Source organism: Phyllostomus hastatus, unplaced genomic scaffold (assembly GCF_019186645.2).
Source record: "Phyllostomus hastatus isolate PE091 unplaced genomic scaffold, TTU_PhHast_1.1 phas_contig_34, whole genome shotgun sequence".
NCBI lineage: Eukaryota > Metazoa > Chordata > Mammalia > Chiroptera > Phyllostomidae > Phyllostomus > Phyllostomus hastatus.
The window spans coordinates 50,055,977-50,082,197 of NW_025333857.1; the positions used below are offsets into that span (position 1 = coordinate 50,055,977).

General features: G+C 54.0%; 1 protein-coding gene across 1 annotated transcript in view; it reads left to right on the plus strand.

The window, feature by feature from the left end:
* The window catches only part of COL15A1 (collagen type XV alpha 1 chain), a 95,541-nt gene that overhangs the window by 35,623 nt on the left and 33,697 nt on the right, over window positions 1–26,221 (plus strand). Inside the window, exons 6-17 of the mRNA XM_045840807.1 lie at window positions 135–215; window positions 5,519–5,666; window positions 9,002–9,111; window positions 11,146–11,331; window positions 12,638–12,790; window positions 14,637–14,795; window positions 15,340–15,513; window positions 18,461–18,553; window positions 19,617–19,751; window positions 20,290–20,352; window positions 25,626–25,661; window positions 26,005–26,145. Of these exons, the coding sequence (XP_045696763.1) occupies window positions 135–215; window positions 5,519–5,666; window positions 9,002–9,111; window positions 11,146–11,331; window positions 12,638–12,790; window positions 14,637–14,795; window positions 15,340–15,513; window positions 18,461–18,553; window positions 19,617–19,751; window positions 20,290–20,352; window positions 25,626–25,661; window positions 26,005–26,145 (1,479 nt within the window). The remainder of the gene's footprint in view (window positions 1–134; window positions 216–5,518; window positions 5,667–9,001; window positions 9,112–11,145; window positions 11,332–12,637; window positions 12,791–14,636; window positions 14,796–15,339; window positions 15,514–18,460; window positions 18,554–19,616; window positions 19,752–20,289; window positions 20,353–25,625; window positions 25,662–26,004; window positions 26,146–26,221) is intronic.

Genomic DNA, 26,221 nt, shown 5'->3' on the forward strand with positions numbered 1-26,221 from the left:
CACACACACACACACACACACAAGCACACACACACACACACATGCACACACTTGGTCCTCCGAGGGAGGCTGTTCTCTGGCGTTCCCAGAGTACTCTGCTCCCCCTTTACCGGGCACCACTTGCCTCCACATAGGCATCCGGAGAGGCCAGCGGGCTCCTGGAGACGGCCGGAGTCGCTGAGATCTTAGAGGCCGACACCTACACTCAAGCCCCGGTGAGTTCTGGGGAGCCGTGCTGTGCCAGCGTGGCCAGCGGTGAGGGGGCTGCGAGTTACTGGAGAGTCCCAGAGCCCGGGGTCTGACACGTCTGTTCTCAGGTCCGTGACTTCAGTCGTCGGCCGCAGGGCGTTTGACAGCATCCCCAGCGCTCAGGACACAGGTTACCTGAGAGCCGCCCTGTGCTGCGGCTGGCCTGGGAAGGCTGCCCAGAGGCAAGCACTGTGCTCGGTTGCCTCGCAGCTCTGTGACCGCGGGTGACTTGCTCAGCTGTTCTGGGGCTCAGCTCCTCTTCGCCATAAAGCAGTAATCAGAGTCCTGTCTCAGAGGGTCGTGGAGAGGGTTACATGAGGCAGCGCAGGGCCAGGTGTCAGGCCCACGCCTGGCATGAGGGGTGTGGCCCTGAGCGGTGGCCACTGGAACATTTGCTCGGGACTCTGGCTGTGAGAAGGAAGTCAGGGCCCCCACTCCCGGAAGGTGCCAAGTCCTCCCAAAGCTCACCTCTGACCCCGTGGGAAAGCCAGCCATCCTCCAGGGGCCCAGGCCTCCTCGCTTCTGGGAGTATGCCCTGTGTCTGAGACAGGAGAGAGGTGTCGAAAGCACTGAGTCAGACTCTGGAGACACCGAGGAGCCTTCTGCGACGGAAATAGCCAGCAGCGTCTGAGTCACTGAAGACGGAAGCCCCGGAGATGTCCCGAACCGGTCTGGCTCACTCTGCAGACTCATGTCTGATAGTGGAGCAGACACATGGAAATCAGGCAGAGGCCATACATTACAGACCTCTGGCAACAGCTGTGTGGGCGGGCAAGGACAGGGCCATGGTCTGTTAGTGCTGGAGGGACTGAACGGTCACCTTCTTCTGTATAAGGTGTGAAAAGGTGCCCTTTGCACAGACGGGCAAGCTGAGGCCCCGTGAGGAGAAGACACTGGCTCTAGGACACATGGGAAGAGCTGGGGCAAGAGCACAGGTCCCCTGATGTCCCACTCAGGGGCCAGGCCATGACTCTGAGCTCCTGTCCTGGGGGCATTGCAGAAGTCCATCCCCAAGGCGGCAGCCAGTTCTTGGGCAGCTTGGATGGAGGAAGTCAAGGGCCCAAAGTGGCTGCCTCAGCAGTGACCACTGTGAGCAGTGTGGCAATCTTGTGTGCCCATCAACCCCTGGCTACTTCACTGGCATGTCCAGGGCACAGAGTGGTGGTCACTTGGGCCTCCTAGCCCAGTGCTACCTGCCTGGTGTGCCAGTTTGCAGCTGGGAGTGAGGCTGACTCAGGCAGAGATGCCCAAGGTGGGCCTGGGAGCGGGATAGGAGAGGGGAACAGGGTTTGAGAGTGAGAGGCAATCGCAGGGGGTGGGCCCGGTCAGGGAAGGCTTTCTGATGGATGGACGGGTCATTGCAGCTGGCAGCTTTGGACAGAGGTACAGAAATGGTAGGGAAGGAAGAGGACTGGCATTTCTCGGTACCTGTAGTGTGGCTGGTGCTTTGTGCATGCGACCTAATGTAATCCTTGCAACAACCCTACAAGGGAGATGGGCTCTAAGAAGGGCAGGGCGGCTGTGCCAGGGTTGCACGGTGCTGGCATCAGGGCCCTCACCTGGCCTCCTCTCCCGGGCCAGGGTCCTGCAGTGCAGGGCAGATGTGGGTGTGTGTTGCAGCTGGGAGTGGGTACGGCATAAATCCCCAAAGTGTCTCAAGAAGTGAAAAAGGGATCTGATGGACCGTGGCCGCCAGGGCACCCCAAACCCTCTCCTTCCTAGACCCTCCAGCTCCACTCTCCTCGGTGGTTTTAAGAGAACCGGTATAGACCCGAGCCCCACCATGCGTGAGTCCAGCTCTGCCTCTCACTGTTGCTGACCTGGAGGCTGACCCGTCTGTGCAGGATGTCAGAGTCCCCTGCATGCTTCTGCGGAGCCCTCGCTGCCTCTGGCCGCCTTTGCAGGGCCGTGTTTTTCCATTCGTTCCCCAGAGGACGCACTGAGGCATAGAAGAGCGCAGAGTTTTGTCCGAGGCTGCCCAGCGAGTAGGCGGTGGGGCCAGGTCCCCGGGGAGGGGACCAGAGTGTCCTCAGTCATGTCACCCCGGAGCTGGGACTTCCCCTTCCACTGTCGCCTGGAGGGGCTCCCTGGCTGCCCTCCCTGGCCACCCCTCCAAGGCGGGGGTATTTCCCGCTTACTCTCAGACATCCCCCCACCCCAGCCGCATCTGGCTTCTCTCTTGGAATGAATATTACTTCCCTGTCCTCACCCGTCCCAGCTGCCACCCTTCGAGACACAAGCCATGACCCTCGAACTGAATCATGGACTTAAAGAGCCAGCCCCTCCTCTCCTCCTTCCCCATTTAGGGTAGGAGGCCCTGCTATTGCTCTCTTCGCCCTGCTAAGTCAGCTTCTGCTGACACACCATTCCATTTCTGGAAACTTCTAGCTGATGCTGTGGTACAATTAATATCCCTATAGTTCTCAGTTCTGGCTGTGCACCAAAGTTGTGGGGGGGGGGGGGACAGGGACAGAGGCTGAGAGGAGGGAAGGGGACTCGTGACTGGGCTGCATCACAGGTATTCCGGCTCAGGAGGGCTGGAGTGCGGTCGAGAATCTGTACTTATGGAAAGTTTTGCAGGTGATTCTCACCCACAGCCAGGATCTCTCTTCCAGCCACACCCGAATGCTCACCGTTCCTCGGACACGCCCAGCACTTTCGCCCCCACCCATGCCTTTGCTCCCGGGTTCCGTTTGCGAAGAGGTCCCTTTCCTGCCCCCTGTCTGCTTGGCCACTTCTCCTTCAGGGTCCAGTCCACTTCTCCTTCAGGATCCAGTCCGCAGCCCCTGTTGGAGGCCATGGCCGACCTCCCTCCCCGCACTTGGCCCTCCCTTCTGCCGTCCCACGAGTCCCTCCTGTTCAGTCACGGTTCGTTGTGTCTGGATCTGGGTTTGTGTCTCCCACAGTTCAGCCGTTGGAGGACAGTCACCCTGTCTTATTTATTCATTTCCCTACCCCCAGGGATTAGCCCAGGACCCGGCACACAGTAGGGCCTCAGGAAAGCTGTGTTGAATATGAATGTGGGCTCAACAGATCACCACACTTTTGACAAAAAAGTCGTGAGACTGCATTTCTGTTTTGTCACAGGCCACACTGGTCCTCCATCCACACTAACCCCTGAAAGCCATTCCAGCTGCCTGTCAGGAGCAGGGCACTTGACCCTGACCCTGGCCCTGACCCTGACCATAAAGGGTCAGCTCACCAGATTCACACTCTGCCCTTGACCGGGGATTTGTGGCTGCCTTGTTAGGAGTTTTCCAAAAGAGGTTTTTGGCTGATGGGCTGGAGTCAGCGATTTCAGATAACTCAGCCTGTGCCACCTTGAGTCACAGAGCTCCGCCCACCCGTGCCGTGCTGTCCCGCATTTCCTCCACCCTCATGTCCAAGTCCCTTTTAGAATGTTACTTCCAGCCACGAGCAGCCTTGCTGCAGGCTGGAGACAGGATTTCTTGAGACCGTCAGGGCGCCCCGGTGAAGTGGCTGCCTCGCTGGGGCCTGGCCGGCAAGGAGAGGATCCTCGCCCCTCTGGTCCCCACGCAGCTGGGAGAAACAGGGAAGCCCTGAGGGTCTTCACAGCCTCCCCTGGGGTGGCCCTGCTCTCTGCTTCCACAAACCACCCTGGTGCCTGCTCACGGGGCCTCTTCAGCACAGCCTCCTGGTCTCCTGGCCTAACTCGACTCCCCAGACCCACTGGCACTAGCGAGAACTCCCCAAAGTGCACACCTGCCCACCCCACTCCCCAGCCTAACACCCTGCAGATGCTCAGACCCAAAGCCAGACCTCTCACCAGAGAACCAGCCCCCGCTCTCTCCACCTCCTGGCTCTTCCCTCCGCTTCTGTCCTTGACCCTCGCCAAGTGCGTGCTGTCAGACCCTGACGGTGCTGTGTCCTTTCTCACCTCAACGCCTCATCCATCCTTGTTTTCTGAAACTCTGTTCATTCTTCAAGGCCCAACTCCCTTCCATTTCCACCTCCACCCTGCAGATTGTACAGTACAAGGAAAGATACCTTTTTTTAAGTATACAAATATTCCATCTTCATTATTAAAAAAAACTACAACTGCAGATAGGCAAAAAGATAAAACAAACACCTTTAATGCCAGACAAAATCTCTGTGGCGGTGATGTTATTCCTCTTGCTTTAGAATTCTAGTGATGTTGAGGAATGGCTGTCCCGGGTGGGCTCGGGCCATGGCCCCGTGCTGAGTGCCGCCGTGCGTCTCATGTCCTGTGAGGAGTACCATTGGCCCCACTTCACAGAGGAGGAGGCAGAGGCTCGGTGTGGTTATGTGCCTCACCCAACATAACAAAGCTGATTAAGTGGAGAACTGAGATTTGACCCAAGATTGATTGTAAGAACCCATAACTAAGTTACGGGGTCTGTAAGAACCCTCCTTATTCTGATGGACCAGAGATTCATTGTTTATACTCTAGATTCTGACACTGAGGAAATAACTTTCTGCTCCTAGTCAAGGTAAGTAAGTGATAGCTGCAACCGCAAACTAACCCTGAAATCTTCATGTCTTTGTTACTTCTTGTTCACTCACATCGCAGGCCCAGCACTGGTCAGCAGGGTCCTTCCATTGGCCTTCAGCCCCTGGCACTGAGAGAGGGTGGGCTGCTTGCACAGCGGCCTTGCCCCAGGTCTCAGGAGCTGCTGCCCAGGGGTGGTGTCATGACCTCTGGTGCCTACCAACCCCCATCAGCATTTCTACCTGGGTCGCTGCACTGCTCTACGTTTCCAGCTGTTGGAGGGATTTGTTTGTTTCTTTCTTCCTAGTTGGTAAAGTTAGTTGAGACACTGACTGGCTTCCGAAAAGCTCCAGAGGAGTTGAAGTGTCCTAGAAAGGAACGCGTACCCACCTTTTATTTTCAGAGGAACTCGTGCCAGTGCCCACTGAGGGCAGCCTGCCTCATTCGTCTCTTCATCTGTCTCCTCATCTGACAGATCCTCACTGAGCACCTCTCTCCCAGCCTGGGAGGCGGGCATGCGGTCCATGTGCTCAGAGATGTCGGGCAAGCTTAGCAGAGGCTCACTGTAAACCGAACAGAATTAAATTACCCTTGCGTGCACCTTTTGCAGGCCCTGGCTGGCCCGCTGCGTGCCCAGGTACGCAGAGACAGGTCCAAGCTTTCTTCTGGGTCCGTTCAGAAGAAAGAATCTAGTCACTTTGTGGCTAGATTACTTTCTCCAGGGATATTCGTTGCCATTTTTTTTTCTGCTTTCCTACCAAGTAAATCCTTTTGAGTCTCATTTTTTTCTCTCTTCAGCCTAAAGAAGTGGAAGCTGAACCCATAAACACACCTCCAACTCTATCGCCTCCCTCTGAGGATGTGGAGTTTTCTGGTGAGCCTACGCCGGAGGCGACCCCGGAAACTGCCAACCTGAGCGTCGTCCTGCACAGCAGCCCCGAGCAAGGCAAGTCCTGGGTGCACCTTCACGCAGGGCGGTTTTTTTCAATTGAGGATGACTGTGTGTCCAGCCTGGGTGACATATGGGATATAGGGCATCTCACTTAACCTTGTACATTTGACAAACAGATGGGGGAATCGAGTCACCCAGCTGTGGCTCCACGGCCTGTGAATGGTGGAGCTGGTTTTTAATCTTGGATAGCAGGGACCTTTCTCTCCCCAAAGTCCACCCCTCCTGAAGTGCCTGAGGTTTAACAGAAAAGTTTGTCATAATTGTTGCTGCTTATTAAATACTTACTATGTGCCAAGTGTTTACATACTGCATCTGCAAACTCAACCATGCATCTCCTGGTTGCTTTAATTCAATACGAGCCAGGATTTTACAGAGGGAAACTCCGGTGCTTAGATGGCTAAGTGTCATGCCCATAGTCACACAGCCAGTGAGTGGTGGGATAGAGCCCACGCCCAGCCTGACTTCCAGAATCCCCAGCCTTTCCAGCCTTAGCCACATGCTCTCCGATTCTCAGAGGGTCAGGCCATCTAAACGGCTGTGCGGCACGCAAGAGGAAACTAACTGATGGCCGGCGAGGGGCAGGCACTCAGGAGGCCAGTGGCAGGCCCTGGGTGCGGTCTACCCTCTCGGCTCCCCATCCAGGGCTCTGGTCCTTGCCCAGCCATATGGAGGAGCACTGGCAAAACCCCATGATCTGACAGCAGCTTGACAGGTGCCCAAGGCCGAGATAGGCCTGCATTTTCTGCCCTCCATCAGAGGGGTAGCCATTTCAGACTGAAGTTACAGCCAACCCCAGGGCCCCGAGATTTAGGCACAAGGTCAAAGCACAGCCCAGACGCCCACCGGAGGGGCCAGCTGAGCAAATGGTATTTCATGCCCGTGTGCCGCCCTGAAACCGCTGGTGCGGCAGACGTAAGGGCCCAGGGACACGTTCACGGTGTGCTCCCTGACAGGAGCGCCTCTCCAGACTGTGTGTGTGTGCTATGACCCTAATTTCAAATACGTGTTATTTATATTTACACCTGCCCTGTAGGACACTGTGTGTGTGCCAGAATAATATACAACAAGAGGCTACCAGCAGTGAGGTTTTCTGGGTGGGGGGAGCGTGGGTGGTTTTAATTTTCTTCTGCCGCGGTTCTGGAGCTGACATATCTTTTACAGTCTTACCTCTTTTTTTTACTTCTGCCATCAGTAAATGAATGTTATTTTAATAACGAAACTTGGGAAGGCTGTGGGTAAGAGAAGTATGCAGAACTGAATAGAAAAAAATTGCATGATAATTTAATAAAGTCCCAGTCCGGCCACGGAGCCAGGGTGTTGCAGTGGAAAGACTGGCGGGCGGGCCGGCGTGAGCGGGCCGGCGCGGGCGGGCGCAGACAGTCTGGACGGAAGCCCTGCGGAGCCACCTATTCGCTGCCAGGCCCGGGGCAAGTGGCTTAACTTCTCCAGTCTTCAGCTTCGTTAACTGTCCACTGGGGGCGTTCACAGTTTCCCCTGTGGATGGGAGGATGTGGACGTGGTTTGTGAATTGCAAAGCTGTTCTCCTGGGTGAAGTTGGGATTTCTGAGGACAGGCAAGGAGGGTCAGAGGCTGCAGGGCCCGGGGTGAGGGCCTCGCCCAGGCGGAGGGGTGAGTTGGAAGGATGTGGGAGCCAAACTGGGACTGGGACCCAGATCCACACACAGCTTGCCTGTTCCCTGGAATCAGCCAGACTCCTCTGGCAAACAAAAGGCCAAACGAAAACAATGGAGCTGGCCAGAATGTTCCCGTTCTTCTTGTTGTGTAGAAAATCTAAATGGTGAGGGAAATGGTTCTGAACCCTGAGAGCCCCGTCCCTGGCTAGGGAAAGCCGCCTAATAGTTTTATTCACGTTCCCCTGACTCCATCTTGCACCAGGGCACATACTACCCCCAACTCCATCCTCCAAGGAGTGGGGACTCAGAGGCCCGGAGTCCTACCAGCTGCTTACACAGCGCCTCCTGGTGGTGGTAACAGGGAGGATGCAAGCGAGTGACGGGATGCGTGCCTGCAGACTCCCTTGAATAAGGCAGTGCCTCCACCCTTCCCCCACCGCACAAACTGTTCATAGCAGGAGGCAAGCGTGAAAACAGCACATGTAGAAATGTCTGGGGGTGGGGACCGGTTGGCCTGGCTTCACGGGCTTCTCCTAGCCACTTGCTCTCTGTGGGGCCTGTTTCTCCTCTGAGGAATAAGGTTAATAAATTAATAAGGCGCTAATGTGCAGACCACAGCAGGATACACATGCCAGGCTGTGATAGTGTGACCGGAAATGTGGGGTTCTGTCCTGGCTCTGCTCACTAGCTGTGCAGGGGCAGGGAGGTCCTTGCAGGTAGGTCAGACGGGCCAGTAGGAAGATGAGGAGAGAGATGAGGCATGCTCAGCCTGCAGCCCAGCCTGCAAGAGACTTCTACTCATGTTAGGATAATTTCTTTTTCCTTGCTTTAGGACTCCATGTGTTTTTTAAATTGCACAAGAAGTATGTACTTGCGGTAACAGTTTAATCAATGCAGAGTTGTATCAACCAAAATTAGAGTAGTTTCCTGTACTTTCCTCTGGAGGAAATCAATGTTAAGTATTGTGGTTTAGCCAAGAGTGTGCTGTTTATCTGCATACACACATATTTCCATATAGATAGCTATATGTTATGTGTGCTATACAAGTATGTGAATTATATAACGTTGATAAAACGTGTGCACTCATACATAGCTTTCCACCCTTCACAAACGCAGAACTGAATTGACAATGAACACGCGCCGATTGCTAACTAACTCCACGCCAGGGGCTGTCCTTGAGGTTCTTCTCGTTTTCATTTATTTAATCCTTGTAGCATGCAACCTTCAAAACAAGCCCACCAGATCGGGATTTTTCCCAGTTTACAGACGAGGAACCTGAGGCACAGGTTAAATGACTTGCCACAGGTCACCGAGTGCCAAAGCGGGCGTCCAGTCCTGCAGCTGGTGACAGAAACTATGATTGAAACCACGTGTCCTATGGCCTTCAGTTTGCTCAGCCAGTCCCTACGCTGGGTGTCTGGGGTGTTTTTTGACCTTGTCCCTAAATCTCGCTGCTCTGGCATTGCCTCTAACTTTGGTCTGAAATGGTTCCCTCCTGTGAAAAAGGGCAGAAAAACAGCAGGCCGATCTCAGGCCTTGGGCATGTGTAATTCTGCCTTGGGTTTGTTTGTTTGTTCTAATTTTCTCTTAATCCTGTATCCTGGGCATCTCTTCAGGTCTGTCAGGGAAGAGGTACCTCTTCCTTCTCAGGACTGCAAAGCACAGTTATTAATCTCAGGGTGCCTGCTTCCTTAGGGTCTGGGGAGATCCTGAATGTCACACTGGAGGGGGCTGATGCTGTGGACAGGACGCCCCTTATGGACACAGGCTCGGGGGATGGGGCCTTCCTTCATGTCACTGAGGAGGTGAGTGAATGGTAAATTCCCCTTGATAAGTCAGTGCTAAATTTGTTTGCTTATTTCAGACTTGATGGCGACTTGTGTTGGGCACCGTGGAGACACCAGAGGGTTTTAGGTGAATGTGGTGGGGTCGGCATCCCCCAGCTGGAATAGGAGGCAGGGGTCCCAGGGCCCCAGAGGCTCTCGGGGAGGCACCAGGACAGGGGGAGGAGACGCAGCTGGTCCTCATACCTGCCTGGGGGTGAATGCTGGGTCCCCACCATGGTGCCCGCCTCCCTCCTGCCCAGCTGTCCAGTTGTGAGGATGCACAGCCTCTCCCGCTCTTGGAGCCCCAGCAGGACAGAATCAGATTAACTTCGTGTGTGTCCACTCTGTGGTTGGGTAATTGGCTTTTATACCCACAGAACCCATTGTTTTTATCATCACCCGGGGACATTTTTTCATTGCTTTTAGAGAAAGTGGGGAGAGTGGGGGGAGAGAGAGAGAAACACTGATGTGATAGAAAAACATTGATGTGAGAGAGAAACACCAATTGGTTGCCTTCTTGTACATGCCCTGACTGGGAATTGAACCCGTGACCCTTGGTCTATGGGATGATGCTCTAACCAACTGAGACACACCAGCCATAGCTGCAAAAACCAAATTTTAAAATGCTGGACACAGCTGGGTACCAAAGTAAAACAAATGGATTTTTCTCACAATGGCCTCTGCAGGGTCAGCTCATCCTTCCCACTGTCCTGGAATGAGAACAGAGACATCCTCACACTCTCCCTCCCTGTCACTACGTGATAACAGCCTATTTTTATAAGTAGTTTCAAAGTCCAGTCCAGCATAAAATGAAAAATTCAGTCCCTTTGTCTCCCAAATTCCAAGGAATACGTATCCAGCTCACCAAATGGCTCGTAGTGAGGAGAAGGGAGGGCAAAAGCCACAGCACACTTAAAATTCCCTCCAAAGGAATTCTCACTCTCTCAAAATGAATTCTTTTCTTTTTCTTACACAGCCCGGAGGCAGGTGATGGGCTAATGCTGGTAGAACTCAGTTCACTTCATTGTCTCTTAGCACGTCCAACATAAGTGGCCTGGTTCCTTCATTTAGCAAGTGGGAGGTACCTGATGACTGTGGAATTGTACTTAATTTGTACAATTAATTAGTTAATTATACTTCATTATAAAGCCCCTTGGGACTTTAGCTAAAGTTGCATCCGAAAGAGTCTCATTTTAAAGCCTGTGACATCATCTTCTCTCTGGGCTTGTGGGGGTTTTCCTTTTTGGACAGTGTTCTGCAAGGACTTAGTATGTTATATGAAAAAAGGTGCAGCTGTCAAATAAGTCTAGGAAACGCTCCACTTTACACCTTCCCCGCAGGCTCTGAGAAGTCCTGCAGCAAGGAAATCTGTCCAGTTTTCATCAGCTTTCGGTATCCAAACAAAGTACTGTTTGCAAACCAAAACGACCCCAAAGTTAAAAAACCACCACCACCACCTTGGAAACTGAGATAAACATAGTCAGTTTGCTGCCCCATATCCATTTCCTACACCTGCTGGGTGACCTTCGGAGAAGGCTGTGCATCCGGAAGGAAACTGAGTCACAGGGAAAGAGGGGAAGCAGGCGTCCAGCCTGAGAAGGCTGAGGGTGATGGGGTTGCTGCCTGTGCACCTTGAAGCGCTGTCCTGGGCAAAGACATTCAACCTGTTCTTCGGGCTTTGGGACGCGCACGCGGGAGAGGTCACAGGGAGGCGGACGCGTCTGGATAGATGTCTCTGAGCTGGAGCAGGCTGACACAGGAGGCAGTGACCTCCCAGTCATTGGTGCATGCAAACAGGTGCCCTGCACCTGCCCCCCATCCCAGGGCGGGTGCTGTGATTCTGGGACGGTCATGGGGCTGGGGTGAAGTCCAGACGAGAACGTGCTTTGAGGGAAAGAAGCTACGGGAATGCAGGTTGACGGAGGGCTGTAGACAGTCTGTTCTCCCCGGTACAGGCCCATGGCTCAGGCTGTGGGCCCAGTAACGCTGTCCCTCCTGCTGCCTTTGTTTCAGGGTCCACACACTGAAGCCGGTTTGGCGCCAACAGCAGCAGTCGGAGAAGCCGAGGTGACCGTCAGCACTGCAGCAGAAGCCAAGGTGACCGTCAGCACTGCAGTGGAAGTAGAGGCCAGCAGTGTGCCCACTGTGGGGCTGGCCCTCTCCATGTCCACCCAGGACCCCGGGGAAGAGGTCTCTTCAGTGAGTAGCTTGGAGTGCACGCTCCACTTCACCTCCTTCTGGGAGATGGTGGGAATCTCAGGTGGGAGCGGTCACCGGCCTTCCTCATCTGTCTGCAAAACGCAGAGCTACAGCCTAGTGGGGCCAAGTTCGAGCTGACAGCGATGTGGAGGCTGAGTTGTCCGTTGACTCATTCATTCAGCAGATGTCCATGGGGGGCTGCACTGTGCTGAGCACTAGGTAGATGAGGTAGATCGCCTCCTGGCAACAGAAGGCAAGAAGTGCAATAGGAGAAGCACACGGGGCTCTGGCAGCACCGGAAAGGGGGCCAGGACCCAGACTCATGGGCCCAGGAAGCCTCCCTGGGGAACAGGAGCTGAAGGGGAGACCAGGGGATGCTTAGAAGTGGCCTAGCAGAGGGGAGTACGGCAGGTGTTCCAGCAGGCGGGCCAGCAGGAGCCGAGGCCTGGAGGCATCACCAGGAGCACAGCAAGACCTGACATCCTGCCCGGCTATGGGGGGCGCAGTGAGTGACGGAAGGCAGGGAAGCATGGCTGAGGGGCCTCTGAGTCCGAGGAAGCCACGAGAAAACTCCTGAGAGTGTTCAGCAGAAATAAGGAACTGCTGAGGGTATTACAGAAGGAAGTGATGTAGTCGGAGTAGGTTTTAGGAAGGTCGCCTGACCCCGAGTGGAGACAGGGTCGGGGAAGCCAGACTGGAGCGGGGTGTGGCTGGGAGGCTGGGTCTTGTTCCAGGCGAGGGTGGTGTTGGCTCGCTCCGGGTTGGGGTAATGCTGGCAGATCCTGCCAGGGTTCCCAGTGAGTAAAGGCTTGAAGAGCAGGGCATGAGTGGGATCTGTCACAGTGACCTTTGGTGACCTTGGGGAGGGCAGGCAGAGGGCTCTGAGCTAGGAGAGTGAGGCGAGCTAACCCCTCCCACTAGAAAGCTGTGCATCCCAGGACCCCGGTGTTGTCCCAGAGCCACGACTTGGGTGCTCAGGGGAAGCTTCACTCTAGGAGTGGTGAAGGTGGATGGCAGGGACTGTGACAAGCACTGGTCACTGAGGTCGGCAGGGAGGAATAGGATGAACGTATAACCACCATACTGGCCGGGGTGCTCACACCTTGCGTGGTGTGTAAGGTCAAGGCCTCTGTGTGGGTGGCCCAGTCAGGACAGTGGTACAAGGTGAGGCCTTGGATGTGCAAATGCTTTGAAGGTGAGGGAGCAACAGGATGCAACTGTGGGAGGGGCCTGCCTGTCTGCTGCCTCCAGGAGCCGGGCTGTCTGTCAATCACTGACCTGGTCCCCGTGATGTCTTCCTATGCAGAGTCCAGATACCGAAGAAGGTTCAGCAGCGACAGCAATGGAGGAGGCCGAGATGCCCACCAGAACCGATGGGGAAGCTGAGGCCCACAGTGTGCCCACCGGGGGGCCAGCCCTCTTCATGTCCACCCAGGGGCCTGGGGAAGGGGTCCCTCTGGTAAGGTTGAAGTCATAACTCAGGGCAGACCCTGCCTTGTCAAGGGGCTAGTCTGCATTCTGTCCAGCAAATCCAGAGGAGCCCGAGTGGGGTGGGGTGCACCTTCCTGATCAGATACTCCCACTGAGGGAGCATATGGTGAATCCCCTGCCGGCCTGTGGGGAGCCTGCTGGAGGGGTGGGTGAGTCCCAGGGCTGGTACAGGGGCCACCGCCTCTGCCAGCAGGGGTCAGGCCCAGGGAGGAGGTGAGCCGGGCTGCGAGTAGAAGGGATGATGGAGGGCTCCGCCTTGGCCTGTTTCTGGGAGCGAGCACAGGGCGTCAGAGGGCAGTGGAGGGTCCGGGTGCAGCCCAGCAGGGTCCCGGGGCACAGCCAGGACTTGTCAGCCCTCTCCTCAGACATCGAGAGAACACTGTTCCCAGCTCCTGAAGGCAGGACACACATGTTCTGGGACACGTGGCAAGTCTGTCCCTATCATGTCACTAGAATGCGTGTCCTCCCATAATGTCACTAGAATGGGTGTCCTGCAAGTTCTTGGAGCTCAGCAGACTTCGACCTAGACTGCTCATTTCTGTTCCTCCTGAGTTCCCACCTCAAACGAATAGCACCATCATCCCCAGTCCTAATCCAGGATTCTCTTCCCTCTTCCTTCCTTCCCACATCCCCTCAGCCATCACGTCTTGTTGGCAGCACCGAGCCCTGGACTGAGCCACCGTCCCCAGCCCAGGTGCTGGCGAGGGTTTGTGCCTGGCCAGCCCCAGTGTCTCCCCTGACTCCTCCCGGTGGGGGCGGCCGTCCCGCAGACCCTGCTGCCCAGCCTCGCCGACCAGGTCCTGGGCCCCTCTCTCCCAGCTCTCGGCCCTTCAGCCTCACTGACCTTGCAGTTTTGAACACTCCTCTTTTTGCCTCAGGATCTCCCCATACCATCCCCTCCCCACCCAGAACCTTTTCCTCCTTCCTCCCCTCCTCAGCTGCGGCTTCACCTTCAGAGTGCAGTTCAAACACTGCTTTGTCTGGGAGATGCCAGCCCAGCCGGGGAGGTCCCCACCCCTCCCCACAGGCACCCGCACTTCTCCTGGGAACGCCTCACAGAACTGTAACCAACGAGAAACTTGGTCAGTAGCTCCTGGCCGGCTCCCTCCCAGACTGTGAGCCCTGCGAGGCGGGGATTACACACGTCTCATTCATCCATCTGTCTCCATCCCTGCAGTTGGTGGGCACTCGATGTGTATTTGCTGAGGGAATGACTGGAGTGAGTTGTCAGACATCACACACCAATGGCCCTGGCCTCTGAGACCCTCCCACACCTTTGCCCCCAGCCTTTCACCCCAGCCGAACATCGTCAACCCAGTGAAGCTTTACAGTGGGGAGGGGACGCCCTCACCCGCCGCCAGCTCTCCCGGCCACTGGGCAGTCGTATGGGTTATTTCAATGAACCCAAGGGTCGCCACCACCTTCTTTTCCTCCCGCTCCTTCACCCCTCATCCCTTGTCTTCATTTCGCTCCTCCCACCACTTCTTCCTTAAAGGCAAAGCCCTCAGCACAGGGTGAGGACAGTAGGAGCCAGCTGTGACTCAATAGAAACCGGAACTTAACCAGCAGGGCTGTCTGGGAACAGAGGGGCCACCTGCAGAGGTGGTGAGCGTCCAGTTAGTGCAGACATGCAGGCTTAGCTGTGCCGGAGGGGACCCTGGGGCGGGGGGACAACCCGAGAAGTCTCAGATGGGCAAGGGAAGGGGCGCTGTGGCCATGCCAGCATTCCGACGGCCACAGGAGTCTCCTCCCTGTGGTCACCATCCAGGGGTGTGGATAGAGTGGCATGGTCCCTCATGCCAGTTTTGTTTCAGGGTCCAGGCAGCGAGGGCACCTTGGCAACAGCAGCAGCCTCTGCAGAAATGCCCCTCGGCACTTTCGAGGATGAAGATGAGGAGGCCAGCGGGGCTCCCACCAGTGGCCCACCTCTCATCATAACCTCAGCAGCCCCCGAGCAAGGGGTGGTCACTTTTGTAAGTGTGTCCTAGCATTCTCTGCTACTCACCAGGGGTCAGAGGTGTCGGCATGGTGAGACCGAGCAGTTACCACCTTCCCAGAGGCAAATGCCCATTCAGCTTGTTAGAGCGCCGGGCGTGGGGGGGGGGGCAGGGGCTGTGGGTACTCTAACTGCAGGGAGGCAGGATGCAATGGAGGGAGCATAACAGAGAGGGTCAGGGAAGTGGATGTTTGTCCTGACCCTGCTTCCCCCTAACTTTCTCCAGGAAGAACTTTCTGGGAGGGAGTGGCTGAAGTAGGAAGGGGTTGCTGGGAGGAGGGGGTCAGTGAACGCCCCATCACTGGGCACGGGGACTTAGAGGAGACACGTACTGCGGAAGGGAATACGAGTCTGCGTGTCTGTGAATGTGTTGGGGCTAATGACAGTTGTAGGTAAGACTGTGCTTTGGAATCGGGCTAGTGCCGTAGAAATGACAGTCACCAAACTCACCGGCACGCGGCTGTGAGCACATTGCTTCATGGGGGAGGTGATGTGACTCCTCGTGTTGGTGGTGCCTTCAGGGCCCTAGTGAGGAAGAAGACTTAGCAGCAGCCACAACGGAGGAGCCCTGTACCACCGCCGAGGCGGAGGAGTCAAGCAGCGCTCCCCCCGAGGGGCCCCCACTCCCCATGCCCACGGTGACCACTCCTGAAACAACTGTGACTCCCAAAACAGCGGTGACTCCAGCCATGTCGGTAAGTAGCATAGAGGCGTGAAGGTCTGACCTGGCCAGCTTCACAGAGGAGAGACGCAAAGGCTACAGTCCTGGGAGGAGCCTGTCCCTGGCTTTCTCAGAGGGGGCTTTTCCTTTCGGTTTGCAAATTGCCCCGTTTGGGCACTGGAGGGGCCTCCAGCCTGGGAACACACAAGGAAGCTGAAGTTTGCGGAGGAAAAAGCAGGAGGAAAACTCTAGGGCACCTGGCTCTGTGTCCCACGTGGCCTTTGCATTGAAATGAGAATGTCCAGACAGGCACAGCTGACCAGAGATGCAGAGGCCCATCGCCAAGGTCAGGAGACTCCCATCTTCAGGCGGGAGACCTGAAAGGGGGGGTGGGGACTGCAGAGGGTGCGAAGCATCAAAGGTGTGCGTGAGGGGCCGTGACTGAGTCCCTTCCACCAGAGTTTCTGTGATCTTGGCCTGCACCCGCGCAACCTCACGCACACATCCTTCCTTTTCTTTGGGCCCCGTTTCCTGTCTGTAAAAGCGGGTGGCTGGGCGGTCAAGTCATTATACCAATCACGCTTCACATGTTCCACCTCCTAACAGCATATTCTTAGCGCAGAGCAGAGAGGCAGGCTGGAGTGTTTTAAAACCAATCCCAGACACCGTATCCTTTAACTCCCACGTGCTTCAGTGGGTATCTCTGTGACAAAGCGAACAATGGTTCTTTCCCACTCTCTGATACCATAGTTCAAAAATCTTTTCACTAACCTCTGTTTTCTCTTACTTATTGGTTGATCTTTTAGACAGAGAAAGGAAGGGAGAGAGAGAGACACTGATTTGGTTTTGCACTAATTTAGACGGTTGCATGTGCCCTCACCGGGGATCAAACCGGCAACCCTGGCGCACCTGGACAGCACTACTTGGCCAGCGCTTTGCTAGCATTGGGTTGCATCTGGGTCCAAACAAGGCCTACACGTTTCATTTGGTGAATGTGTGTCTTAAGGCTCTTGTGATCTACAGTTGTCTCCCACCTTCTTCTTTTAGCCGTCGATTTGTTGAAGAACCTGGGCCAGTCGTCCTCTGTGCTTTCTGCTCGGAGAAACTGGCTCCGGGTGGGGGCGTGGCCAGTGGGAGTGGGGACAGGTTTATCACTTCTGGGACATTCTGTGTCAGCACATATTAACGACCAAAAAACCGCACATTGTTGACCCAGAAACATCTAAGAACCCGTCGTAAAGGAGAGTCCAATGTGTAAGCAGGCTCTGTGCACAAGGATTTTAATCTGTGTTGTCCATAGCAGTGAAAGAAATTGGATGTGGTTTAACTAGCGAACGGGGGTTCATTGAATTAAAGTATATTCAAATAATGGAACATAGGCAGCTATTAAAATTATACTTATTCAGAGTATTTAATGATGGAGGGGGAATACCATACAATGGTAAGTGAAAAAAGCTGGTCATAAACTTGAACATGTTGTGTGGTCTTAGGTATTTAAAAACAGACGAGTGCAAAACCCCTGGAAGGAAATACCCTCCCGAAATGTTAGCAGTTGTTGCCTCAAAGTGGCAGAACGTGAAGGCTGCTAGGGCTCTAACACACGTGGGTGTTTCCCCCAGCCCCTGACGACTTTTACGATGGGATTTTTAAAGCTCGAAGGAGAGGAGTGTGGGGGAGGGGTGGTTGTGGGGGTGGGTGAGAAGGGAGAGAAGGAGACGTGAGCATGCAGTACTTCACTGTGGGATGTCACTAATGCAGGCTGATCGCCTGTGACTGTCAGGAACCTGCGAGGAATGGGAACGGATGCCCTGGTTCCTGAGCTAAGGGTTTCAAAGCACCATGGGGACAGTCAAGAGAGTATCCACGCTGGAGGGTCTTTGGGGTCATTTTAAATCTCAGAGTCCCTCAAGATAGTGGGTGAGAGGGGCATCCAAGCCTCTGTGCTCTGTTTTCATCTCTTTCTCTCTCTCTGTTTGCTCACAAATAAAATGGGCATCACAGTACCTACGCCTTGGGTTGTTGTGAGGATTAAATGAGTTAATACATGGAAAACTGTACCTCGCATATAGTACACGCTCAATCAATTAGGTATGTAGAGTTATTTTGCAGAAGAGGTTCAGAGAGGGTTAAGGGTTTGCTCAAGGTCACACAGCTCCCAGGAGTCGAGTTGGGTGAGTCTCACTGTCTGGACTTTCACGTTTGTTGTCTGCACTCTCCACAACCAGCTGTTTTCAGACATGATCCAGAAGTTGAACAGCAAATCCCACAGTGGTCCCAGTGAGGTCATTCCATTTCTAAGGTCATTCGAAAAATAATTGCCAAGAGCCTATTATCTGCTGGGTGCAGGCGACACAGCTAGCAGTTAGATATTAGGTAGATACTCAGGGTGTTTTGGGAAATTTCTTTTGTTCTTTGGGGGACTTGATGGCATCCAGCAAGTATGCGCTGAGTGTCTTCTTGGTGCCAGATCTCATGCTGGACACGGGGCACCCAGAGGTGTCTCAGGATTGGGCTGACCCGGGAGCAGCCCTAGTCTAGAGCGGCTGAGGGACTGCACACAACTGAGCTTCAAGTCAGGTGGCCCTGGCACCAAATCAGACCTCAACAGAGGCTAGTGGAAATACAAAAGAAAGAGAGATGAATTCTGTCTGGAAAATGTAATGGGGGAGGGCTTCATGGAGGGAGTGACCATGGAACTGGCCCTTGAAGGCTATGCAGGGATTTGAAAAGCCAGAAAGGAGGCTGAGGAGAAGACGTAAAAGCATATGGTATGTTTGAGGATGGGCTGCGTGTTAGCTGCACAGCTGGGGGTGGGGAGGGAGAGGGTAGCTCTAGAGTGGGGAAAAGGCGCCGGAAGGGCCAGAAGGACAGGTTGCAGCAGAGGCTGATAGAGCTACGGAATGTGGGAAAGCATTCAGTGACATGCTGTCCCTGGGGAGCTGCAGCTGAAACCAGGTTGTGAGACTTTGTTTTCCCTGCAGGTGGGAGTGGAGGCTGAGGGCTCCGGCCTGGGCTGGGGCTCCAACATCGACTCCGGCTCTGGTGACCAGGGGTGCGGTGAGGAGCTGCTAAAAGTAAGTGTGAAGGCTGACAGGGCCTGGCGTCTGGGTGGCCTTCACAATGACACCAGGTGAAACCAGACTGGCTGCCATCCATCACTGTTAAGGCTGAGGGTGGGCTCCTGGGAGTTCATCGTATTTTTCCCTCTTTATATATTTTTGTATATATTGTCTATGTCGATTGCTTTTGTTTTGTTTTAAGTGAGTATAAGCCTAATTTTACATTCAGGACCTCCACTTCGCCACCTGCCTCATTTCTGGGCAGCCTTCTCTAGGAGGTGTGTTCATGGCCTTCACCTCTACCAGTAGACTTCTACCTCTGACCCCTTACCCATTACAGAGACCTACTGGCCTCTTGTCTAGGTGGCATTTCACTGGCTTTCAGACTCTTGAAATCCACCTGCCCTGAGGTGACCCCCTGACTACCTGTCTATACCATCACGCCCTCAGGTGTTTCTTGCTTCTCTGGACTCCTGCCCAAGGCCAGGCCCCCACTGGTCTGCCTCTCAGTTGACCCCCAGGGAACACCTCCCTCCTTCAGCTGCAGCTGGCACCGTTGCCCCTGAGCCACAGCCTCAGCTCTATCTCTTCCTCTGCGCCCCTGTGCTGAATGCCCACACAGACGGCTCCACTCAGCTGCCCCTCTGCCTGGTCCTGGCAGGATCGGACGGGTTTAGGGTTCACTGCACAGGTTCTCCAGGCTGATGGGATCGGCCAACCCGGACAGAAGATAAAGAGACTAGCACAGTGCAGGAAGCTTTCTGATGACAAGAGTCAGCACAAAGGGCAGTTTTTGACTGACTTCTCTATTACTGAGAAAACTAAATTAACCAGAACATCTCTGAGAATTCCAGTGAATTGGGTTTTTATTGTATACATACACCTAAGGAAAAAACACGATCTAGTGTGCTCAGAAAGACCTGGATTCCAATGCCAGCTCTGCTGCCACGTGGGAACACCATTCTCTACTTGTAGGGTTGTCATGAGCAGTGGAGAGAATGTGTAGAACATATATGCTCAGTGTATACTTGCATTTATCACCTCCCCTGTTGTTCCTTAACAGACTGTCTTTTTTTAGGGTCCCCCAGGCCTCCCAGGCCCCACAGGCCCACCTGGCTTACCTGGGATTCCAGGAAAACCAGGAACTGATGTTTTCACGGGACCCCCTGGATCTCCTGGAGAAGATGGAGCTGCTGGCGAACCTGGGCCCCTGGTAAGCCACCAAAGTCATGTCTCCTCTCTGTGGCCACAGGTCTTCCTTTAGGCAGGGAGGGACACACAGATTGCAGTGCCCAGCACCAGCCTGAGCTCACAACGGGGAGTGAGCAGCTAGCTCTGTTTGTAAACAAAAATCCTCAGCCAAGTCATTGCTAAGACTCTTCTGAGAAACAGCAGAAGAAAAACATCATCCTACACATCATTCTGCTGCTTTATCTCAGTCAAAAGAGGAAATGCAGACTCACGTGGAATCTTAGAGTTGTAGGATGTCCGTGTGGGGCCTGGGGTGGGAGCCCGTCCTAGGCCGTCTCGTGCGACCCTGCCCCTGATTCCCCCACAGAAGAGAAAATGTGACCGTCATCTGCAGACATTCAGCTTCTGCTGGCCCAGGCCTGGCATTCCACCGTGCACCTGGTCCAAGGACCTCACCTGTGGGGTCCTCCCAGGCCTGGCCTCTTTTTCTGGGGAGGGTTTGTACGATACTTGACTCTCATCAAGGATGTCGTGGGCTGATTGTCATTGACGTTCCCCAGGGCCCCGAGGGACAGCCTGGACGTGACGGAGCCTCTGGCCTTCCCGGGGTGAAAGGGGAGAAGGTATGAGGAACGTGTGAGCCCCCAGGCCCACCCTGCCCCTCTCTGGCCTCTAGGTCTGACCTGGCCTCTTCTGTGAATGACCCTCTCCAACCCCGATGTCTCCATCCGGGGCTCTTTATGCCAAATCTGAACTCGGCATCTTCCCTGCGTCCTCCTGCATGTCCCCAGCTTCAGTCACCTGGACTCAGAAACAGAGACTACTCCAGCTCTTCCTTCCTCTCCTTTTCTGGCTATGATCTGTCCGTTGCCAAGACTGGCCAATCTGTCGTCCACAGCTCTCGCCTCTCTGTCTATCCTGGTCCGACATCCATCTCTCCTTGCCTACACTGCGGCATCAGGCTCCTCCCTGGTACCCTGTGCTCCCACCCACAGTCCCGCCTCCACCCTACAGCCCAGGCCACTTCCTACAGTGGGTTCTCACTGCCCTTCTCTGAGGAAAGAATATCCACGTCTTTCCACAGCCTCCAGGACAAAATCCTAACTACGCGCAGACCCCCAAGGCCCTTTTTGACCCGCCTTTCTAGCTCCATCTCCCACACGGCCTGCGGCCCTACCGAAATGCTCTGGGCATGCTCTCCCTCCACAGCCTCCTGGCCTTTGCACATGGTTTTCTCTGCCTCAGATGTCCTTTCCCTCTGCTCATCTCCAAGGCCCCTGTGAGCTATGTTTCCTGGGAAGCTCTCCCAGATTCCTTCTGAGCAGAAAGCACACCTCCTTCCTCCACTTCCCATCAGCACAGCATTTATTCTGCAACAGCGCTGAAGCGGTTAGCTTACCTTTCTGCTCCCTACCGCCACCCTGACAAACACAAAATGACATTATTGCCTGTGAGTCCCGAAAACCTAGCCCAGGCTTTCCCTTTGATGAATGAGTGAGATTCTGTCACGCCCCATTTCAGTCTCCCATTCCCGGAGGCTTGCGTGCCTTCACTCCAGCATCCTCTGCAAGCTTGCCTGTCTCCTGTCTGTGTGCCTTTGGTGGCTCTGGGGGTGAGTTCCTGCCTCTCCAGTGTTCCCAGACTGGTGGAGGAGATAAGCCACGTCCTGGGAAGGAGGACAGTAAAGATAAGGTCAGCCTCCTGGTCATGCAGGCTTGAGTTCCACTGGGGCTTCAGGGGAAGGCGAGTCTCTCCCAGCTGGGATGTGGGGCAGGGACTCCCCTGTCTGCCCTACCTGGATGAAGCTGTGGAAATTTCCTAGATTTCATCATCCTCACTGAACTGATTTTCCAGCTTCCGTCAGCTTGCAAGTGTGTGTATTTTAATTGAAGCAGTAACTGGATTTTCGTGGAAAGCTCATTTCTCAGAAAAAAAAAAAAAAAGAAACAACTGTCAGCTTTATAGAATTCATTTTACATGTACCAGCTCTTTCAGAAGAAATTAAATTTTGCAGGAAACACCATAGACCCACACTCCTCTTCCCTGCTCTTACCAGCTTCTCCCACCCCCGCCCCTCCCCCCCCCACCCCCACATGCTTGTCTGGCACTTGAAAATACCCACGCCCATATCCGCACACATGCTGGCACAGGCACACGGTGGCTGCGGGGAGAAGCAGCCATGCTCACCCCAAGGAACCGTGGGAGACGAGTCACATTCCCCCCCCCCCGAAGTTTGCTACCAGTTTGCTGATTTGTTGCACTATGTATGTCTGTGATGCTCTCTGGTGAGGTGAAAACAGAAGCAAGCACTACAAGAACTTGGAAATTTGCATCTGGAGAGCTCAAGGGGAACCTTGCCCATGACATTTACACCCCCACCCCTCTCAAAAAAAGGGGTAAAACCAAGGAGTGTGGAGCATGGTCTGGATGTAAAATAATAAAATCACGCTAAAGAAAAGGAAGCATCTCAGGGATATAATGCAACAAAAGATCCAAGTTCCTATGTCTTGAGGACATCTGATCCTCGAGTCCCCTCTGTAATATCTATTCTTCAGCTTGCACACCTCCATGGACAAGGGACTCATCCCCTGCCCAGGCAGTGCCTTCCGTGGACACTTGTAGGGAGGCCTTTCCTCGTGCTGCGAGGAAATGGGCCTCTGTTCTCACCTGCAGGGCATGTAGACAGGTTTAGGTGGTCTTCTGAAATAAGGTTTTTCCCCAAAGGCCCAGCTTCTGGGGCTGGTATAAAACACTGTTGTGTGTAACCATTCTTGCAAATGTGGGGTTGCCATCACATGTGGATGTCAGTGAGAACTTACCAAGTAGATAATTCCATGTTGAGTTCCATGATACACGTGTCCCTTACTTTATTTTCCCCAAATTAAGATGAGCAGCTAGCTGATTCTGAGATCTTGAGCACGCAAGGGAGGGGTGAGGAGTAGCCCACTTTCTCAGACACAGAACGCTCCTGGAAAGAGCACCGAAGGACCTGCTGGAGACGGACCTCCGGAACATTCCTTCCAGCTTTTTGCACCACAGATTCTGCCGCTGGGGTCCGCAGCACCTACCTAGGACTAACTGTGTCCTTCTTTTCCTTCTCTTGTAATCTGAATCATTCGTGGTCGTCTTCGGTCTCAGCAGGCGCCCGGGCATCCAGGTAGAAAAGAATTTGTGCTTTGAGATTCTCTTCAGTGCCCGGAATTGCTGGGCTTTGAGTCATCTCACTGAGCTGCCGAAATGTCATTGTTTGCCTTGTGAAAACCAGCTACGTAAGAGGAATGCAAATAAATCATGACTTTCGCCCCTTTCTCCCAGTAATGCCGCTTGACATGCGGCAGTTCTCTAAACCTCGTGTGATAAAGAACAGGGTCCTGCTCCAGCGGTCAGGGGCTCTTAACTAGGGTCCAGCCATGGGTTTAGAGCTTGTAACAATTGATTCCAAGTAAACATTCTAGTCGTTGGCCCAATTTCCCATTTTATATCTTATTTTGACACCGGATATGTTTGGTATGAGACCTGAATTATAGGCCTCCATAAAACTAAATAAACTATGGTCTCTGGCAATTGTAGACATATTGAAGTTATTGGTATAAGAAAGACCATGAGCAAAACCAACAGGCAGCCGCAGGCAATTAGTTGTGCTGTCTCAGAAACCACAACAAGGGGGGAAATCCATGTATTAATATTTATTAACTTTTCTGGTGTTCCTGTATGACGAAGCCTAACCGTGTCCGTAGCAAACCCAGCTACCGTAACGAGCTGAAATCTCGCACGGATTCTAAACCGTGACTTTGCAGCGTACAGACTCCCTCCTTCCTGCTGCTGCTTCCTCCCCGTGTGTCTGTCCTGTGACCCGTCTCTCCACACCACGCCCTCACAGCCAGGCTTGCGGTTGTGCCGGCTGGAGTGCCGAGGCCGTGCCTGGTCTCAGCACACCATGCTCCCACTGAGCGTGGAAGCACAGCTCTGCCACCACCATTGGGGGGCTGCGGCATCTTCGCTGAGCCTTTGGACTGGGGCTTCCACTTTTCCCTCTCCCTGTTCTTGTGAATTCCAATGAGAAGAAACCTTCCGTCCCCAAGCCGACCTGCTCATGTTCCAGAACGGCAGTTGCGGAGTCTGTGGGCCAGGGGAGTGGGCCCGGATACTGTCTCTTTGCGCAGTTCCTCTCCTCAGGTGTGTCTCTTCTGTCACTCAGCCCTTCCACAGGGTTCGTTCCTCCTACGGTTGTGTATTTTTATTGCTAAGACCTCTGCTTGATTCTTTCCCATAACCTCTGGTCTCATTTCATAAGAGTGCACCCTGGTTTCATGACCATAATACACGCCCCCCCTTTCCTTCCTGAGAATAGATCTCATATACTTCAGGTGCAGCTTGGACTGTGTCCCTAATGCTGTTTCCTCAGGCCTCCATTCCATCATTGATTCCATTGTCTCTCATAGTGTTGTCTTCCCTCGGATGTGTGGTGTTTCTTGCTTGTGCATTTGCTTTCAACATCGGAGTTCCTCATTGCTCTGTCTTCTGCGTGTGTTTTTACAGATTGTTGGGAGTTGGGCAGTAGCTCCTTCTGGGACATGCAGGTTCTGGGAAGAGGATAGGGGCATAGGATGTGCTATCAGGCAGGCACCTCAACAGCTGATCAGCTGGTCTTGTGAGGTTTGGGGTACCCCTAGACCTCCCAGAGTTCCCTGGCCCCTGGGGCTCTGCCCCATCCTTTTGCTCCAGGAAAGAACAACTACTGTCCTTGTACTAGCCGTGGGGGTGGGGAAGGGAAATGGGCAGGGCTCCGTGGCTGTGCCCTGCTCCCTAATTCCATCCCGTCTCCCTGTCTGAGCCACAGCCCCCTCCTGGAAGTGGCTTCCACTACTGCTTTGCCTGATACTTTCCTCCCCTGGTTTCTCTCCACGACTAAAGCCTCTGGCTTCAGCTTCTCATGTGTTTTCCCTTTGCATTCTTCACCACTTCAGGTTCAACGTGACTCTCCACTCTGAGCGTGACTCTTATGGAACTATCCACTCTGTCATTTCTATGGAATGGGTATAGACAAGGGAGCCTCATCCAGGGAAGTGGGACTGGGGAGAAGGCCACAGACGTAGGTGGCAGGTACCTCGCAGTCAGGCATCAGGGCCTTCTGCGTGGCCTTGCAGCTGCTGACTCCTTCTCTTGAGGGTGCTTTTGGGGTTTTCTCAGTGATTCTCAGCTGCAGCCCCCTGATGTAGGACAGTGTCTCCTGTGGCTGACTGCTCCTGAGCACCAGCCCCTCTTGGTCCTCCCCTCTGCCCAGAGCTCACAACTGGCTCCTTTCTGTGGGATCCACATCTAACCTGACCTGGGGCCCCCGCTGGGGAGTGGCACGCATCCCGCTTTAATGCAACACATCGCCGCCCCCGCCGCATTCTGGGGCTACTTGGTCTTTAGATTTTTCTCAGAAGAGAGTCAGTCATCACTCTACGTATCTCCAAAAGTCTAGTGAACACATACCAAGTTCCAGAAGCCCCTTCCTTCGGCTTTGAGTGGGGGATGCGCCCCTTTACTTCCATCATGGGAGGGGCGGGGACAGGGGCCGCCCAGTACACTGTCACCCCTTCAAGGGAATTCTTCCTCTACCATCTCTCCATGGTTAGTCACTCTTCAACTTCTCCTTTTTACTCTCCAAGTAGGTGATGAGCAAAGAGCTGAAAAATGGGTTTCACAAGCTTTCCGCCCGACTTGCCCAGCAAACTGACAATCCCTGAAATGCACTTGGCTTTGAGACATCAGTCAAAACCAAGACAGAAAGAGTCCCATTTAAATAGCCTGTTGCTTAAGAGTCCATAATTCTACATTTTCTTCTGTACGTACCTAATGAGCTATGTTAATTAGCCTTTGTTTGTTTATTTGTTTGTTTGTTTTTCAGGGAGCAAGAGGGCCTAATGGTTCAGCTGGTGAAAAGGTAAAAAGAAAAAGCAAAGCGTTTTCCTCCTCCCTCTGCTCTCTCCGGGTTGACTATAATTGGACTGTTGGGCTGGAGTTCAGTGTATGGAGCAGAGAGGAGGGCGGAATAGCTGAAGTTTTCTCCTCCCTCCCTGCTCCACACAAATGCACTCAAAGGACTGCCTCGGCCTGTCAAGTGCAATGTCAATTAGCCAGACAGCTGTTTGTGTACCATCAAGCAGTACAGACCAGAGAATTCATCAATCTAATTAAGCAGAAATGATTTTCGGACTTGGGGTATGTGGTATTCTTTCCATGAGTGAACCCAGAGCTGGGTGGTCAGCCTGTCCTCTTCCCTACAGGGTGACCCCGGTCACAGAGGCTCACCGGGACCCCCAGGGAAAAACGGACAAGCTGGCACTCCTGGGACCATGGGACCCCCAGGGCCTCCTGGACCCCCAGGACCCCCAGGCCCTGGATGTGCACTGGGACCTGAATCTGAGGTACTTTCACCCTTTACTTGGTTGAAGGACGGTGTGCCCCAAGGGTGACTGGGAAGGCCAGGACAGTGAACACCGG